Below are 15,466 nucleotides of genomic sequence, written 5' to 3'. Positions count from 1 at the left end.
AATATTAAATGGTTACTTGTTTGTTTACCAAGAAGAAATGGTATGGCAATGAAGGCAAGGTGTGATCTGTTTAAATTAATGACAGGTAAATGGAAAAATAACGATTACACGTTAGTCTCTTGCAAGCAGTAGAAAAAAAAACAGAAGGTTCCAAATTGCAGGCTATTACTAAACCCACCACCCCTATCTTAACAGGCTAAGGAAGGGCATCTAACAAAATCACCCACCTGGCTATTAAAGAAACAGCAATGTTACCAAGAACAGTTGGCTAAATATGCAGAACTACATTCTCTAGTTAGAGTTTATTGCAAAACCAGAAAAGAGACAGCAAAGTTGAAGTCTACCATTCGTTGCAGATTTGTACCGCTTGTCCCAGTTTCAGCCACTCGCACGTACGCGCTCACACACACGCTGTACACAGAGAGCTGCTAACACATTTCAGTTCCCACAGTCTCACAAGCAACCTGAAAACATTTCAGTAGAAAGTTAAAATGAGGTCTCTTACCACAAGGACTATAAAATCCCCCCCACCCCCCACTACCGTAGAATTTCTAGGTTTTGGATACTAAAAACCATACATAAAAAGGAAGAGCTATTTTCAGTAGCACAAAGACCACCTTAAACTTACCGAAACCAGTCTAAGGAGCGAGTGAAAAAGAATGAAATGAAGACCTGCATCATACACCATCAGTGTTTGCATTAACACTGTTGACTAGCTCTAAGTCTCTAACCGTAGGAGAGTCGCTTGTTTCTGATTTACTTCTAAGCTTCAAGTTACATAAAAAACAGTTGTAGCAATGCCTCTGAGCTGCACTTTTGTGAGAAAAAGTCCCTTTCAAAATTTCAATAAATATCATGACATCTAAAGTTAGCTGAGGTTGTCATGCAAGACAAGTTACATAACCAAGACCAACTCAATCTTTATAATAAAGGCAACTTGCATTCAAAAATGAACTTTACCCTTACCATTTTATTCAAAGGGTAAACATGAATTAACCCAGCTGTTTACCTGAATTACAAAAGTAACATGATTCAATATGAAAATAAGAAACTGTCTACAAATCTCTGACAGTAATAAATTGCAATATACAATGCATACAGGAGTTATACAGAGCAACAAACTCTTGTACAAAACAAAAATACTTTAATACCTTTAAAATCCAATTTGTTTCTTTAAAATTATTCATGAAAAAGATTTGAGTCTGAATTCATACCTCAATTAGTCAAGCTTCAGGTAGCTACATTACAGCTATTTAATATACAAAGAGAGAAATCTCTTCACCAGTCATTAAAACTGTCTTTTCATTAGAGTTGCACAGCTTCTGCATCTCGCGTTCCCAGATCCAAAGTTTTCTTCAAATCATGAGAACTGAATTTGCTGAACACCAGAGATCTGGAGAAAGAAAATGGAAGCTTACATTCAACTTCACACGTTTTGAAACAGCATCACCATCAGCAGCCTTGAGTTGTCAGAGCACTGGGATGGCACAACAGCCACCAAAGTACTAAAAATATCATCAGTTTTTGCCTTTCAGAGGAAGGCAGCTGAGTTAGCATTTGAATTTTTGCAGCAGAAGGGAGAACAGATGATAGGATACTGTACCTGCTGATACGATGTTGTATAGACCATAACATTCTGCTGCTGGCCGTCTGTAGTTATTAAGCCCGCTGGCAACTGATTAGCTGAAAGAAAAAGCATTTTAAGGAAGTTAGACAAGAACCACGGGATACATGGAGCCCTGTTTGAAGTGTGTGTTACCTACAAAACATTTAGTTGTGGCATGCTCTGGGTCTGTGGAACAGTTCCTCTCATGACAGCTACATCACCAAGCTCGTTATCACTGCTACATATCTCCATCAGCAGTTCAGAACCTAAATTCACCTGGATTTTGCATCGGATAAGCTAGAAGTAAGACACGAATGTGAGGTAGAACATACACAGCAGCACACTGAGGACTGGATTTTGCCATCTGACCATCAAAAAAAAACCCCAATCTCCAACATTCAATACTCTAAGAAATCTGGAGAATTTGGAGTTTGTTTAGACATAAGATTTAGCACTTCAGTTCCTCGTGCATGTGTATGCTCAGGGAAAAAGCGGTACTTCTTCATAAAAGCTCTAACGTGGAGGCAGTTGACATTATGCTGCATGACTTCAGCGTGCCTTTCAGGTTATCTCTGAATTTTACAGAGGAAAGATGAGGCCAATGAACCGAGTAAAAAGTACTTCTGACATTTATAAAGAAAATTCAGGGATGATGCCCTAAGCCAAAGCCCTACAGTAATGCATAACAGTAAGCTCTGTGACATTCAGAGTAACTACGTGCTGCAAGTGTTAGCTGGAAGTAAAGCTTCCAGGTTGTAAGTTAAGTTGTTATACAGCATAACACTCTGTACAAGAGGCAAAACCCATAAGAATATCAAAACAGTGTAATCCAAACAGCTTCAATACAAAAGCTGAAGCTTGTTTTTGCTTACCTTCATCGTATTAACTTTCAAACGCTTAAGTTGGCAAGTTAACTGAGGCTTTAAAGATCTCCACAGATCTAGACAGATTTAAAATCACAGCACCCTCCACCACATATGTTAAACAGCTTAATGCCAGCTCTCTGACCCAGATGTGGTGCAGATCTACGAAGAAGAACTACAGGCTATGCTGCAGCAGCACAGCTATTACTGCTGCTGCTGCGAGACCACAACCCTGAAGGGATCCATAGCTGCGCCCCTACAGAGAAGAAATGCCTGCAGCACGTGACACCATCACTCACTTCAAAGAAATCCCTCTCCCCGCCTTTCTGCTACTGCAACATCTCCCTGGGCATCCTGCCAACACTGACTGTTCTCTTCCAAAGCTGCTCTCTTCAAATCACAGCAAATTAATGCTTATTTCATAGGGCACTCTGAGCCTCCCAGGCCTGGGCTATTTGAAAAAGGGACAAGGAACAGACCTTCAGCCTTCTGCCACTTAATGGTATAATAGTAATAATACAGTATCAGATTTGTTGGGACAGATGATCCACAGATGGAATAGGAATCTTTTTTTCAGTTGTACGTGTGTGTGTGTGTGAGAGAGAGAGAGAGAGAGAGAGAGAGAGAGAGAGAGAGAGAGAGAGAAAACAGACCACAAGCATCTCAGCTGCAGTCCAGGTTAATGAATTGGGCCTAATTCATGCCTTACCACTTCTGAACCAAAAGAGCTATTCCGTAAGACAATGCAGATAAAGATTAGGAAATCCAAATAGTAAACTCTTAATTGTAAATTAAAAGAATGAAACCCACATAACAAACAAACAAAAAGATCTTACATCTTTCATTACAATCCATGCTTAAGTATAGAGGAAAATACTGGCACTAACGTATGTGTGCTTAGAAGTCTCCCACAGTTGACAGGAGTTACTACTACTGTGTCAGTATTTCCCACCATCTTCATTTTGATATAAATTCTGACCGGGATAAGTCAGAAAAGCAGAGGGTATCCTCCAGACTTCTCAAATGGAAGTCTCAGTGGATCATAGATACAACACAAGTGGCCCAGAATCTCTTCCTTGGTTAAGAATTATCATGTCTAAAGGACGCATTGTTTTAGAAGACTCGTAACGATAACGAAAACAACTAAAGAGTATTACTTACTAAATGCTTCTTCTGTGAGCTCCTCACTTAAACCATCTCCAGTTGTAACTGTTCCCCCAATTCCCTTTTCTCCTTTCATTGCCTGGACAGAAGAAAAATGGGTATCCACATTAGTGCATTCTTGGCATGAGACGGCTTGCAGAATCCAAGGTTTGGAAGTTGAGCTGGACTTTGAAATCCAAGACCTACAAAACTTGTGTTTAAGACTGTGCATAGTACAAGAACAGGTGAAGGGCATTTTTTTAATCTTAGTCATACTCCTCAGAAGCCAAAACTCAGCAAAATTAGTATTGTGTAGTTCTAGAAGTTTACTTCTGCACAAAGTCAGAGATGTGCAACAATCCAGAAGCAGCAGCTAGCACGTGTATATGGAATCACAGTCTCAGAACCAGTGAGTGCACAACCTTTGCCCACCAACCATATTCAAGTGCCATCATCATACAGCAAAGGGTTGACATTTAAAACCAAGATATTGGATTTCTTCCCCTACAGCAAGGACTGCAGCCACAAAGAATATCAGCACAGAAAGCCAAGGCTCCCAGTCATCTGTGTGCAGTTCTTTAATTATGAAGTTTGATGATCTGTACTATTACATAAGAACCTGCAGGAAAAAACACTAAAAACATATTAAAAAAAATATATATATCTCTGCAACTGTTTGATGTAGAACAAACATAAAAGCTACAAAACAGAAACCTTCATGGAGTACCTGACAGAATACAGAATGGAGGCTTAAAACTGATGGCCAGAACTGTCCAAGGCACTCAAAACCATTTTAAAAAGTAATCACAATACTCTGCTACCATGGCATACACATCTGCAAAAGATGGACATTTCAGAAGAAGAGCAGAATAGATCCACTTCAGACTTCTCCAGAAGTACCACAACTAGATAGGCATCACTTGCTTTAATTAAAGCACGTGCCTGTGCCATCAAAGTGTTGTTACTGCTATACGGAAGTGGGAAAAGACAGCAGACAGCCCTTCTTCAATTTTTAGATTTCACCTCCTGTTGCTCACAGTCCATCATAACAAATGACCTCCTGGGAAGTGGAAGCTTCAAGTGCTATCAGCAAATTAAATACTGCTAGTGAGCCTAGCCCTGTTAATTGAAAAAACTTGGATTTACAGAACAGACAACATCTGAAGAGCATCCCTTCCTACAGCAGTGCCAATTCAGACCTCCCTGCTTCACTCATGCCAGTAAAGCCTCTTTCCATGATCATTTTGACCCTGAACAATTTCTTCATTCAAGATTTAAGGAAGAGAGGTCATCGGATGAAAATGCCTTTGATTTGTTTGATTACAACTTGTACTTTGAGGTAGACAGAATATAGAATAAAGAAGTAAAATTTTCTTTAGTCTCCAGGTAGGAGGAAGTGGAAAAAAAAAAATCCCAATTAAATTGCTGAAAGGGGGAAAAAAAGCCATTTTCTGCTAGAGAAAGGATAAAGGAAAATGCCTGGATCGCATACCTAGCAGATACAAAGTATCAAAAGCAAATTAGCAGACAAGCAGTAACAAAGAGCAAATTGGAATACCACTGTAAAAAATAGTCCTTCATTCAAATCATTATTCCGACATGAGAAAAACAATCTTTTTCAGATCCCAAGCCCAAACAGCGGGCATTAGGCCAGATCCTCAGAGGATGCCATCCAGTACAGTTTTATGGATAGAACCCAAAGATCAAATTCAGTATTCTGAATAGGTGCTTTTAAAGAATTTAGTGCTTTACTTCCATATATATTACAGAAGTTACTCGGAGGAAGCTTTAACTACTTTGAATCAGCAAGTCTAATCAAAATGCTTGCTTACTCTTTTCTCCTGAGAGCTTCTGAAACGTTTTAAAATGCTACATTAGTCCCCATTATTCCCTGACAATTATTGTGAGATACAGTGCAAGTCAGCCATTACAGAAATCCAACAAAGGGCTCAGAATAAAAAAATCAGGACAAATAAATGAGGAAACATTGAAGTATAGACCAACCTCTCTAAATTTTTGGAGGTATAACTTCAGAGGCTCAACATAGCTATCAAATCCCAAGGTAGACATGGCAAAGAGAATATCCTCCCCGTTGATGGTCTTTCTTTTCTCTTGGTGACACCTCTCACTTGCTTCTGACGTTATAAAGCTGATGAATTCACTTACACACTCTTGCACACATTCTTTTGCATCCTTAGCAATCTAGAGAGGAAAAGCATCATAAAATGATGAAGATCTGAGAAAACTAAAAATAAATAATAAAAAAAAAACCAAGAAGGTTAGATGGTAATAGATAATAAAGGAAGCATCCCACCATCGGGTGATGCTGCCATTTAGGTATGTATGTGAGATAGCCACTGGATGTCATCACTACTCTATGTAAGCACAGCTGTAATGGTTTTAAATGAAGCTTTACTATTTCAGCAGAACTGTCAGCATTTTCTGAACTCATAATTGTGCTCTGTATAAAGTTTCATATATACAGGTACGTATCAATACTGTGCCTGGATTTGCTTACCCACTCCTTCAAATCTGCTCATTACAAAGTCACAGCCCACTTACATCTTCCTTTCAATAGACCAACAGTTCCAACCCACTGCAGCACATTCTCACCAACCTGACCATGATGAGGTTTTTTTTACCCTGACTGAATTCAGGGACTGAAATACATGCCTAGCAGCAAGCTCCTCTAGTGCTTTAATATTCCTGTATAAATTTGCCAAATGAGAATTCAGCTGAAGAAACACAACATGCCTCTGGCAAGAATGAAATAAATATATTTGATTCTGCTTTTCAGCTGGACAAAGTAATTTACCTCACTTAAAATAACAGCAAGCATTGCTCAAGATTATTAGGGAAGATGACAGGAGCCAACTGAAGGATTATAATAATTAAGATCCTTATTCTTCACATGAGAAGAACCTGTTTGTATTCCCCTTAAAATAACAAAGTGGTAACTACGCAGGATCTTCAATTCCTCTGATATTTTCAGAGGAATAGAGCCAGATTTTCAGAAATACTCATCAGCCAACAGCTTCCCTTGCAGCTTTTCACAAAGACCTCCCCGATTTTTCAAGAGAGCTTGGCATCCCATATGCTGAATTCTTGAGAAAAATCTCATCTTGATTGCTAAAAATTTATGACAATATGGACCAGTGAAGAATTTTTCACAGCAAAGATAAAAATGTAACACCCAGATTTCCAGAAAGCCCTGAACACTGTGAAAGTATGAGCAGATGCAAGAAAATTATGCCTTGCTTCTATTTGAAGGAATGTAAAAAAAAAAAAAAAAAAAATTCAGCCTTAGCTAGGAGTTAAAGCAGCAAGTAATAGGAGCCCTGCAAAGTTTTAACATAAACAGGTAGAACATTTAAATGCTTATCCTGTTGCCAGCTCAGAATTGATTTAAGAGTCTATTCTTAGAAGAAAGAAATAAAATAAGTCTTCCAATACCTGACTTGCTTACTATGTGGTACAAAGCAGGCTCTTAGTCTGCTATTGCCTGAATATCCATATCCAAATGCTAAAATGACCTGAGTGTTCTCTTTCCTTCAGGAAGAGAAATGGATTCTTATTTCATCCAAGAAGTTCCACTTATTCCACATTTGAAACAAGTCAAAGCAGAAAGTTACTTCTTTTAGGACATAATTCCATAGAAAAAGTTCTTAGTGATGTGGGATTGTCACCAAGTTCGACTTGTTGACAACATCAGGGAAAAGATCTATGAAAAATAATGCCCTTGAAAGCCCTATAGGAGCCCTGCTGCAGCCCCTGTAATTAGGGAAATTACTAAAAGCTTTCTGAAACCTAAAAAAAAAAAAAAGAAAAAAAAGAAAAAAAAGAGAAAAGATTTGATCTCAACAGCCCCCTGTCCAGAAAATGCAGCTCTGCCAGCTTCAGTTCACTCAGAGAAAGGAACAAAACTCAATACTAGATTTTGTTTGAAGATGAGAGTGTTACCTTTCCTGTTTGGGGTATGGCGTTTTTCATTATCCTTGCCACATTTGCAATTGGAAGATAGATATCTTGTTCTCTAAAGCTCTCTTTTGAACCATTTGTATCTTCATGATCATTCATGCTGTCTTCTGTGTCTGAAGAAGTTAACAGAAATTGTATTTGATAGATAACAGGCAATAAGTCAAGTTGAAAATCTTAAACTGAAAGATTAATGACTTTTGAAAGCCCACTGTATTAATAATGTAGAAATAACCAAAATGAAAACAAAAAAAACCCAAACCCACAGATGATACCACAGTACCTTCATGTGTGTTTGGCACCATACTTATCTCATTATACACAGAAATGTCATGTCAAAACAAAAACTCTTTCCTAGAAAGGCAAGGTTTTTGTCATCGCCCCCAGGGACTCAGTAGCAACACTGATAACTCCCAAAGTTACCTTTAGACTGCAGGAAAAATGCTTTATACAGTAAGGCATCATAATGGATGCCTTACTGGATGAAGCCTTAATGGATTCATAAATACAAACAATTATCTTAGCTTGGAAATGATAACAGAGAAGTTCACAAGAACTCAAATGAAATTATGTAGAGGCAAAAATAATAATATTTTACATTTCTTACCATCGTGAGGCTGTATCACGTAGTGACTGCCACCAATGTAATCTCCAGCAATTCCTAACTGAGAAGCATCCGTCGTGGAGCTATCACCATCCATCTAAAACCAGAAGAAGCAATGCTTTCAGGTACGTTTGTTATATGCTAAGAGCAGCTACAGCTGGAAAACAGCACTTAATAAACCTACAACTACGAGAACCAATTGTTACAGCCTGAATATTTTGCTATTTGAGAACTCTCATAGTTGCTGCACTTTACTAATTGCTTTGATTTCGATCATTCCTTCAGCTGCAACACAGTGAAGAGCAATTCTTGCAGCTATTTCTCATTCATACAAAAAAGCTAAGTTAAATAACTTAGCTAAAGAGAGGTAGCTTCATGTATTCCGTTAAAACAAAGGTTAGCACTTCCTAATAGCAGTTTTGGTTTTAATTTGTGCAGTTTTTCTTTTTCTTTTTAATGACAACCTATAGCCCATCCCCAGGTCAGGCATGGCCCCAGGGCCAAGCATCTTTATGAATGAAAAAACAAAATCCCAGGCAATCAGATTAAACTGCAACATCATGAATTTGAACAACCTTGACTTTTTTCTCGTTGATGCCTTGAAAATAAACTTTTGCAGAGCATTTAGTTCCCATAAATCTCAAATACCACTTTTCTGTTTTTGTTTTCACCTGTGTAAGACTGTAATGATGCTGTTTCTAGAGAGCAGAAGCAATGCAAAAAAACCCCAAGAACTCAAGGGGCTCCCAGCGTGTGCAGAATTCTTTCTACAATGGCTCAGAAACCTAGAGATATTTTTGAGCACCTTTCCATGCACAGTATCAGATTTTCCTTCACCTCAGACTTTCTTGGCTGTGGATGCCACACACTTCTGATAACATTTTGCTCTTTACCTGCTCACTCTGTCATCCCCGTTCTATGCCCTGAAAGGCAGCAGAGGAAAGGAGGGAGGAAGGCATTTGACTGTGCTGTGGTCACTGCCAACAAGAGCCTGCAGCTCCCACTGGCCTACAAGAGGGTGAGGGTGAGACAGTCCTGTGCTATTTTTACACCTCCCAGAAATATGAGAAACCAAACCTCTCTCAAATCTGAGCTCTGAGGCTGCAAGGGCTGAGGTTTTGCTTACAAATGTTGAAGCAACATCCGGTGCCATGCTCAGCCACAGACACACATGAAACCTGAGCACTGCAGGCATTCACAGCAGCATTACATAGCTGGATGCAGCCGTAGGAGCTGGTTAAAGGAAGAACTCTTCTACCTCTTCTCCAGTGCACAGCACTGCCCACTGCTTCCTGTAAAGTACTTCTGATCCTTTCCGATGGGCTTTTAAAACAGTTTCATTTCACATACAGCAGCTCTACCTGAAGAAGGGCAGCGCCTTAAGCTTTACCTTCCTCATGCCAGGTGTCACAGCAGACTGCTTTGTCTGTGTGCTGCAGGCTCTTTGTAAGAAGACTTCACTTCTCAATTTTCCAGCGTTCAGAGTTTGCTTACTCAGCTCACTGTAACAACTGTGAAAAGGTTCCTCAATCCTGAGCATCGAAAACACCAAAACTGATATTGCCTTTCCTCAGAACAGCCATGCCACTGTAATTCTGCTTCTGTAATTCAAAGTGGTTATGTTCTGTAGTCTGCTAAATCCCAAAAGCTGATTCCAAAATTAATTTGGGATTTTCTGGTAGTCTTGTTCCCAGAGCTCAGTTTCAGCTCTGGTCCCTGTTCAAATTTAACTCAGAATTATGGACTCCACAAATCCTAAGCATGAAACTCATTCAGCCCCAGTTCTAGCTGAAATGCCTTGAGGTTCCCCCACAGCCTTTTATGAAGCGTGCCTTTCAAGATACTACGATGGGATAGCTCATCTGCTTCCACCCACCCATTCTGCAAGCTGCCCCCCCCCCCCCCATCCTCATAGCCAAGTCCCAGTAACATTGCTTAGGAAGCTCCCATTGCCTTCATCAGCTCTACTCTCCTTCAAAGGACAATTCTTGTCTGAATCTCTTCTCAAAGCCCACTGCATCTCTTGGCACTTTTGACCTCATTAGATTAATGCATTTTTCAGGTACCATTTTTGCTTTTTTTCTCTTGTGTCCACATTTCCATTTTTACTTACATGTCACCTGATAATTAGCAAGGTTTTTGTGTGTGTGTGGAATCTTATCACCATTGCAAATCAAAGCCAGCAATTAGATCAGTAGAACTGAAAGGAAAAGGCTTGCACAAAAGAAACAGGTAGATCTATCCCAGATAAAGCAAACAGACACTGGCAGCCTTATACATACTGAAATTATTTCCGTGCTTAGACTGTAGGAAAGGTTTTTAAGACAACCACAGCACAGTGGTTGGATGGACAGTGTAACACCTTTCTGCACAGCCAAGTCCCTAATGCAGGAGCGCAAGATAATTCAGTTATCTCACAGTGAATACAATTACCTGTGCAGGTATTACAGGTTCAGCTTCAGATGGTCAGAACTCAAGAAGACACTTGGATCACCGCTTATTTAACAGCCTGCTCAAGCCAGTGCCCACAGTACATAACCACATAATCTAACGCTGAGAAAATACTGCTTGAAGTACAACATTTCTAATTAATTGCCTTTTTAAAAAGGAAAAGCTCTCAGTATCACTGGACTCGCTTTAAGAAAACGCTGAGAATCACAGAATCATTTAGTTAGGAAAGAGCCTTCGGATCATCAAGGCCAACCATGCATTCTGCCTGTCCCTGGTACCTCTAATGAAGGAGACCTTTACTAGGAAGATACAAATTAACAGCTCAGGGAAAGTAACACCAGAAATACTTTGAAAGGGAAACACTTCAGATCAAAGACAAAGAAAACTCAATGAGTGAAAGTGAGTGCATGTACAGTTTTACACTACCATCTCGTAGGAAGTCTTCTGGAGGATGCTTACAAAAAAAAAAATGCTTCTGTCAGCAGCCCACAACTCACACCGTTCCTAGAATACATCTACACAGAACTGATGAATCCTCACTACCCTGAAGTAAATCTTGCATCCTGCTTAATCTAAAAAGCTCTCCTAAAGAGCAGTATCTGTGGCTCTGCTAAAGGGTAACTGTAACAATGCAACCCTAAGCTGCTTTTGCTGAGAGGATGGGTCTGATGCTTTCATCAGCATACAAGGGAAAAATGGAATAAAAGCTAGAAAGAGCTTGTCTTCAGAATTACCTGACAAAAATTAGTCTGCAAAACTGGTCTCTCAAGGGAAACCACGTACCTCTTTGGCTTTAAGCACCATGCAGTATTTATACAGCTCATCCCTCTCTCAAACTGCTACTTCAAATGAAGGACAGCAGAAAATTCTATGCCACAGACTGAAGAATGAGGAACCTTCTTTGTAGCTGCCACGGAAGCAGGACAGATAAGGTAACTAAAGGTATAGGCAGTTCACTATATCAGCCACCGTAGTTTTATTTTGCCACCTGCCCATAGCATAGAAGATGTAAACCTGAAAAGCAGCACATCACATCCAGTGGGGACAACAAGGTTTTATCTGAGCTTTCTGCTCACTCGCTGTACCTACAGAGAAAATTTCTGATTGAAAAATACAGTATTAATTCCCTTTTATTGCCAGTGATTTCTGATGAACCGAATCTCCACTGAATTCACACCTGGAAGCAAAGCCTCCCACAGCAGGAAATGCTGCCTGGTAAATGCACCCACGGGCACAGGGCATCACTCCAGCACATCCGCAGAAATGTAAAGCCAAAACCCCTTGGCACATGCCTAGAACACAAACAGATGCCACCCTGCCTCTCCCAATCTCCAGCTCCTCTAATCTCTCAACACAACGTTTTCCCCAACAGCAGAAAGGCATCAGGAACAGCAGATTGATGCTGAGAGGACCTGACAGCTTCACTAACACTCGTTGGCATCCAGCCTGTATTGGGTTCCTTCCTCTGGACTGCTGTGAGAAAATTTCTCCCTTCCAAAGCCCAGCAGGGCCCACCCAACCCTTCCACATTCCCACATCCATCAGTATTACCAGCAGTAATGTCACACCATGGCCTATCTCACCAGTCCTACTGTCCTGGGCCACGAGTTGGTGCTTTTGCAGAAGCTGAACGAGGCAGTGGCACTGAAAGGACTCAGCCTCAGCAGCTCCTTCCTGCTGCAGCACTGACTGTAAGCACTATGCTGTGTTTCCATATGGGGTTTTTGGTGTTTCTCTAGCATCTTTGGTGAAAAACTAAGCTTATCTGTTTATTAAAGCAGCTGTCTTTTTCATTGGTGAACTGGTTATGCTTTTCCTTCACTGTGGCAATATGTCAGTTAAGCGTTGAGAAGTTTCTCCATCTCCAGCTGCAGGACCAGGAGGAGTTTATACAAAGCTGGTTCAGGACAGACAACTATTTTCAGCAGAATCCTCAGACTTGCTAATGATTTCTTTCCTACTATCAACATCACTTATAAAGGTTGTTCCACACATGCATACATTGTGACCGCTTGCATGTTTTCCCAGCATCATGGCACTAAAACATTTTCCAAATTCCATATTTCTCTGACGTACTGTATCAAAAATCACACCTGAAAAGCCAAGTTTAAAGCATCAGCTGAAGAGAGCCTTGCAAGCTTCCTTCTTTTCCTCCTCCCCCCATTTTTTTGACAAACAAAAACAGATATGACTACAAAACAGTTATAAAGCATTTGATGTTTTGAATCTTCAAGTATTCTGGATCTCCCTCCTGCCTCCAAAAATAAAGAGCTCTGCACGCTGTCTCCCTTCACATAATCATTACTACAAATAAGAGGTTCTGTACTGAACTTTGAACTGCTGTAACTGTCAAATATTAAAGCCTGAAGAGTAATATCCCATGTTCCTGGCTTCTTTCAAATATAGCTTTACGTCTGTCAACACTAACAGCCAAGCCTATATATAATCACCTGCTCAAAGTAGAGCACGAGAAACAAGCAGAAACCTCAAAGATAGCGATTCAGATTAAGCCACCTCAGATCTCCCAGGGAATTACAACTGAATTCTTCCCTAGCATTAAAGTGCTGCGCCATAGGCCACATAAATAAATACAAGCAATCACTGACCTTATTGTTAAGAATATTGTGCTAATGATTATGCATAAACATCACTTCTGCACTCCTGCAAGTCAATTAAAGCCAGGCTGTGAGTAATGCCCAAAGCAGCACCTTCCACTTAACTTTTTGCCACAGCTTTGTCTGGGCTCCTTTTAACAAAGCACTAAGATTTTTTAAATGCATTTTTTATTGATGACAACTTCAATCTAAATCAAACAATGTAACGGTGAGACAGGCACAGGTTACTCAACACAAAGGATGCCATTTGAGGACTGAAATCCAGGCATCCACCTCTCTGCCTGCCTAGAATCACTCAAGTCGCTGCCCTCCCAAAACTCACCCGAGTCCACTAGATAACTTTTACACGAGAACAACTTTTTGGCTAAGTCTGAAAGAGACTGGTAAAGCTAGAAACCTACTGGTTTTCTATGATCTTCTGTCATATTACAATTTCATTGGGATCTGTAACACAAAGTGAAAGAATTACGTATATCTTAATAGCTGCAGAACTACGGTTAGAACAGGTGATTGTTTTCCTTCCTGCTCTGATTGTCTATGAATAACTCACACAATATACCTCTTTCCAGGATCACCAGCTGCAGTTTCTGGACAGAGCAGCAGCTGGCACACAGAGGTACACCTGCGAACAGGGTGACCTGCTCACTCGCGGCACCTACGACAACTGTAAGGTAGACACCTAGCAAAGGCAGGCTTCCATGTCCCCGACCGTCCCTGTGTTACTGTTTAACCCGCCGACCCGACTCGGTCGCAGCCCGGCGGGCTGATCGATCTCTCTTCCTGATGTCGCGCCCTTCAGTGATGCAACAGCACCCACAGCGAGGCACGGGAGGGAAACCCTATTTACACACATTTCCTCACTCCAGCGCACGCCTGGTCGGCGGTCACCTTTCATTCCTTGCTTTCAGATGGAACGAGACAACGTGCTCCCAGCCGTTCAGCAACTTTATTGTCAGCCACCTCGCCGGGCAGCGCTGCAGCGAGCCGATAGAGCTCCCGCTCTCCGGCCTGGGCCCCGCAGCACGCAGCCGGACGGCCACGCTCACCCCATCCCGGAGCCGCTCCCCGCGCTCCACGCCCGCGCACCGTTCCTTCGCGGACCGCAACGGTGGCGGCGCGGCCGCTCCGCTCCACGCCGGGCCGGGCGCGGCGGCCATGGGCGTGGTGTCGGGGCCTCCCGCCGCACCGCGGGGAGGGGGGCACAGCGGCCGGGCCGCAACAACGTGGGGCGCTCGCCGTGCCCGCCAGCAAGCCTCCTCCCAGCCGGGAAGGGGACCCCGAAGCTGCACGGGAGTAGCACAGCCGTTAGGGCCCGGCCCGCGGCGGACACGGCCGCGGGGCAACCGCGTTCCCGCCTCCGCCTCCCCCCGCCTAGGCCGCAAAATGGAGCCGGAACCGGGGGGGCACCTCCCCGTCGAGACGGGGGCAGCCGCCGCACCGAGACCCTCCGCCGCCGCCGCCTCGCTTCTCTCCCCGTCCGTCCGCCCGCCCGCCCGCCTCTCTCTCTCTCCCTCCCTCCCTCCCTCTCTCTCTCTCTCCCCGCCGCCCGCTCTGCTCCGCTCCGCTCCCCGGCCGCACGGCCCCGCTCCCCCCGGCCGCACAAAGAAGCGGGCGAGCAGCCGATGGCGGCGGGGCCCGGGGGCTGCTCGCCCCCCACTTCCTGGTCCCCGCGGCGGCGGCGCGGCGGCGGCGCCGGGGCCCGAGGAGGGAGACGGACATTTCATTCGAGCCTGCAGTGGAACCGGTTACCAATCATTGGCCGGAGCCAGGCACAAACCTCCAGTGCGGCCCTGGTTGGCTCCCTCCGCAAATCGGCTGTTTGGTTGGACAGAAAATGGCTGCGAAGGAACCAGTCCCAGCGCGGAGCCCCGCTTCCCGCAGCCGGCCTGCCCTCCCTCCGCGCCGCCTCCCCGCCACGCGCGCCGGCTCTTCCCCTCAGCGCGTTCCCTCCCTCTGCGCTGCCGGCGCGGCCTCCTCGGCCCTGCCCGCCTCCTTTATGGGGACGGAGGCGCCGGACGCAGGGCGGGGGGACGCCCCCGGGAAAAGGGGGTCTCAGCCCTGTATGTAGGGCTGCCGTTGCTGCTCTTTGGTTGGTTGTTGGTGGAGGCTCCTCACAGCCTGCCTTGGCTGTCCTACACCTGCCCTTGGCTCGTCGGGTTGAGAGGGAAATAAATCGTGTGTCCCCCATTGACTTTGCTGCCTTCCTCAT

At 43.2% G+C, this 15,466-nt stretch overlaps 1 protein-coding gene across 5 annotated transcripts; it reads right to left on the bottom strand.

Moving 5' to 3' along the window:
* Window positions 1-283: 283 nt before the first annotated feature.
* Window positions 284-15,163, bottom strand: NFYB (nuclear transcription factor Y subunit beta). Of its 5 annotated transcripts, none has more exons than XM_042889924.1 (8): window positions 14,146-14,158; window positions 13,659-13,701; window positions 8,195-8,288; window positions 7,573-7,703; window positions 5,617-5,814; window positions 3,631-3,712; window positions 1,604-1,683; window positions 284-1,393 (listed from the first exon to the last, which is right to left on the bottom strand). In XM_042889924.1, exons 2-8 carry the CDS (start codon window positions 13,680-13,682, stop codon window positions 1,361-1,363), a joined length of 642 nt encoding a protein of 213 aa, XP_042745858.1. In that variant the 5' UTR covers window positions 13,683-13,701; window positions 14,146-14,158; the 3' UTR covers window positions 284-1,360. The 5 variants fall into 5 exon arrangements, with proteins under 5 accessions (XP_042745858.1, XP_042745857.1, XP_042745860.1 ...); XM_042889923.1 differs by lacking the exons at window positions 13,659-13,701; window positions 14,146-14,158 and adding exons at window positions 11,820-11,897; window positions 12,644-12,858; XM_042889926.1 differs by lacking the exons at window positions 13,659-13,701; window positions 14,146-14,158 and adding an exon at window positions 15,007-15,163.
* Between the last annotated feature and the right edge of the window lie 303 nt (window positions 15,164-15,466).

The sequence above is a fragment of the Lagopus leucura genome, unplaced genomic scaffold (assembly GCF_019238085.1).
Source record: "Lagopus leucura isolate 7727_CA_CO unplaced genomic scaffold, USGS_WTPT01 Super-Scaffold_100159, whole genome shotgun sequence".
NCBI lineage: Eukaryota > Metazoa > Chordata > Aves > Galliformes > Phasianidae > Lagopus > Lagopus leucura.
The sequence above is the reverse complement of the archived record's forward strand: the minus strand, read 5'-3'. Positions and strand labels throughout refer to the sequence as shown.

Coding starts and splice junctions, on each gene's coding strand:
- NFYB (XM_042889923.1), bottom strand. CDS start 12,703: ATGGAATTTGGAAAATGTTTTAGTGCCATGATGCTGGGAAAACATGCA. Junction 7,704..8,194: donor CGTGATACAGCCTCACGATG/GTAAGAAATGTA, acceptor TAACTTCTTCAG/ACACAGAAGACAGCATGAAT. Junction 5,815..7,572: donor CCATACCCCAAACAGGAAAG/GTAACACTCTCA, acceptor TTTCCTCTCTAG/ATTGCTAAGGATGCAAAAGA.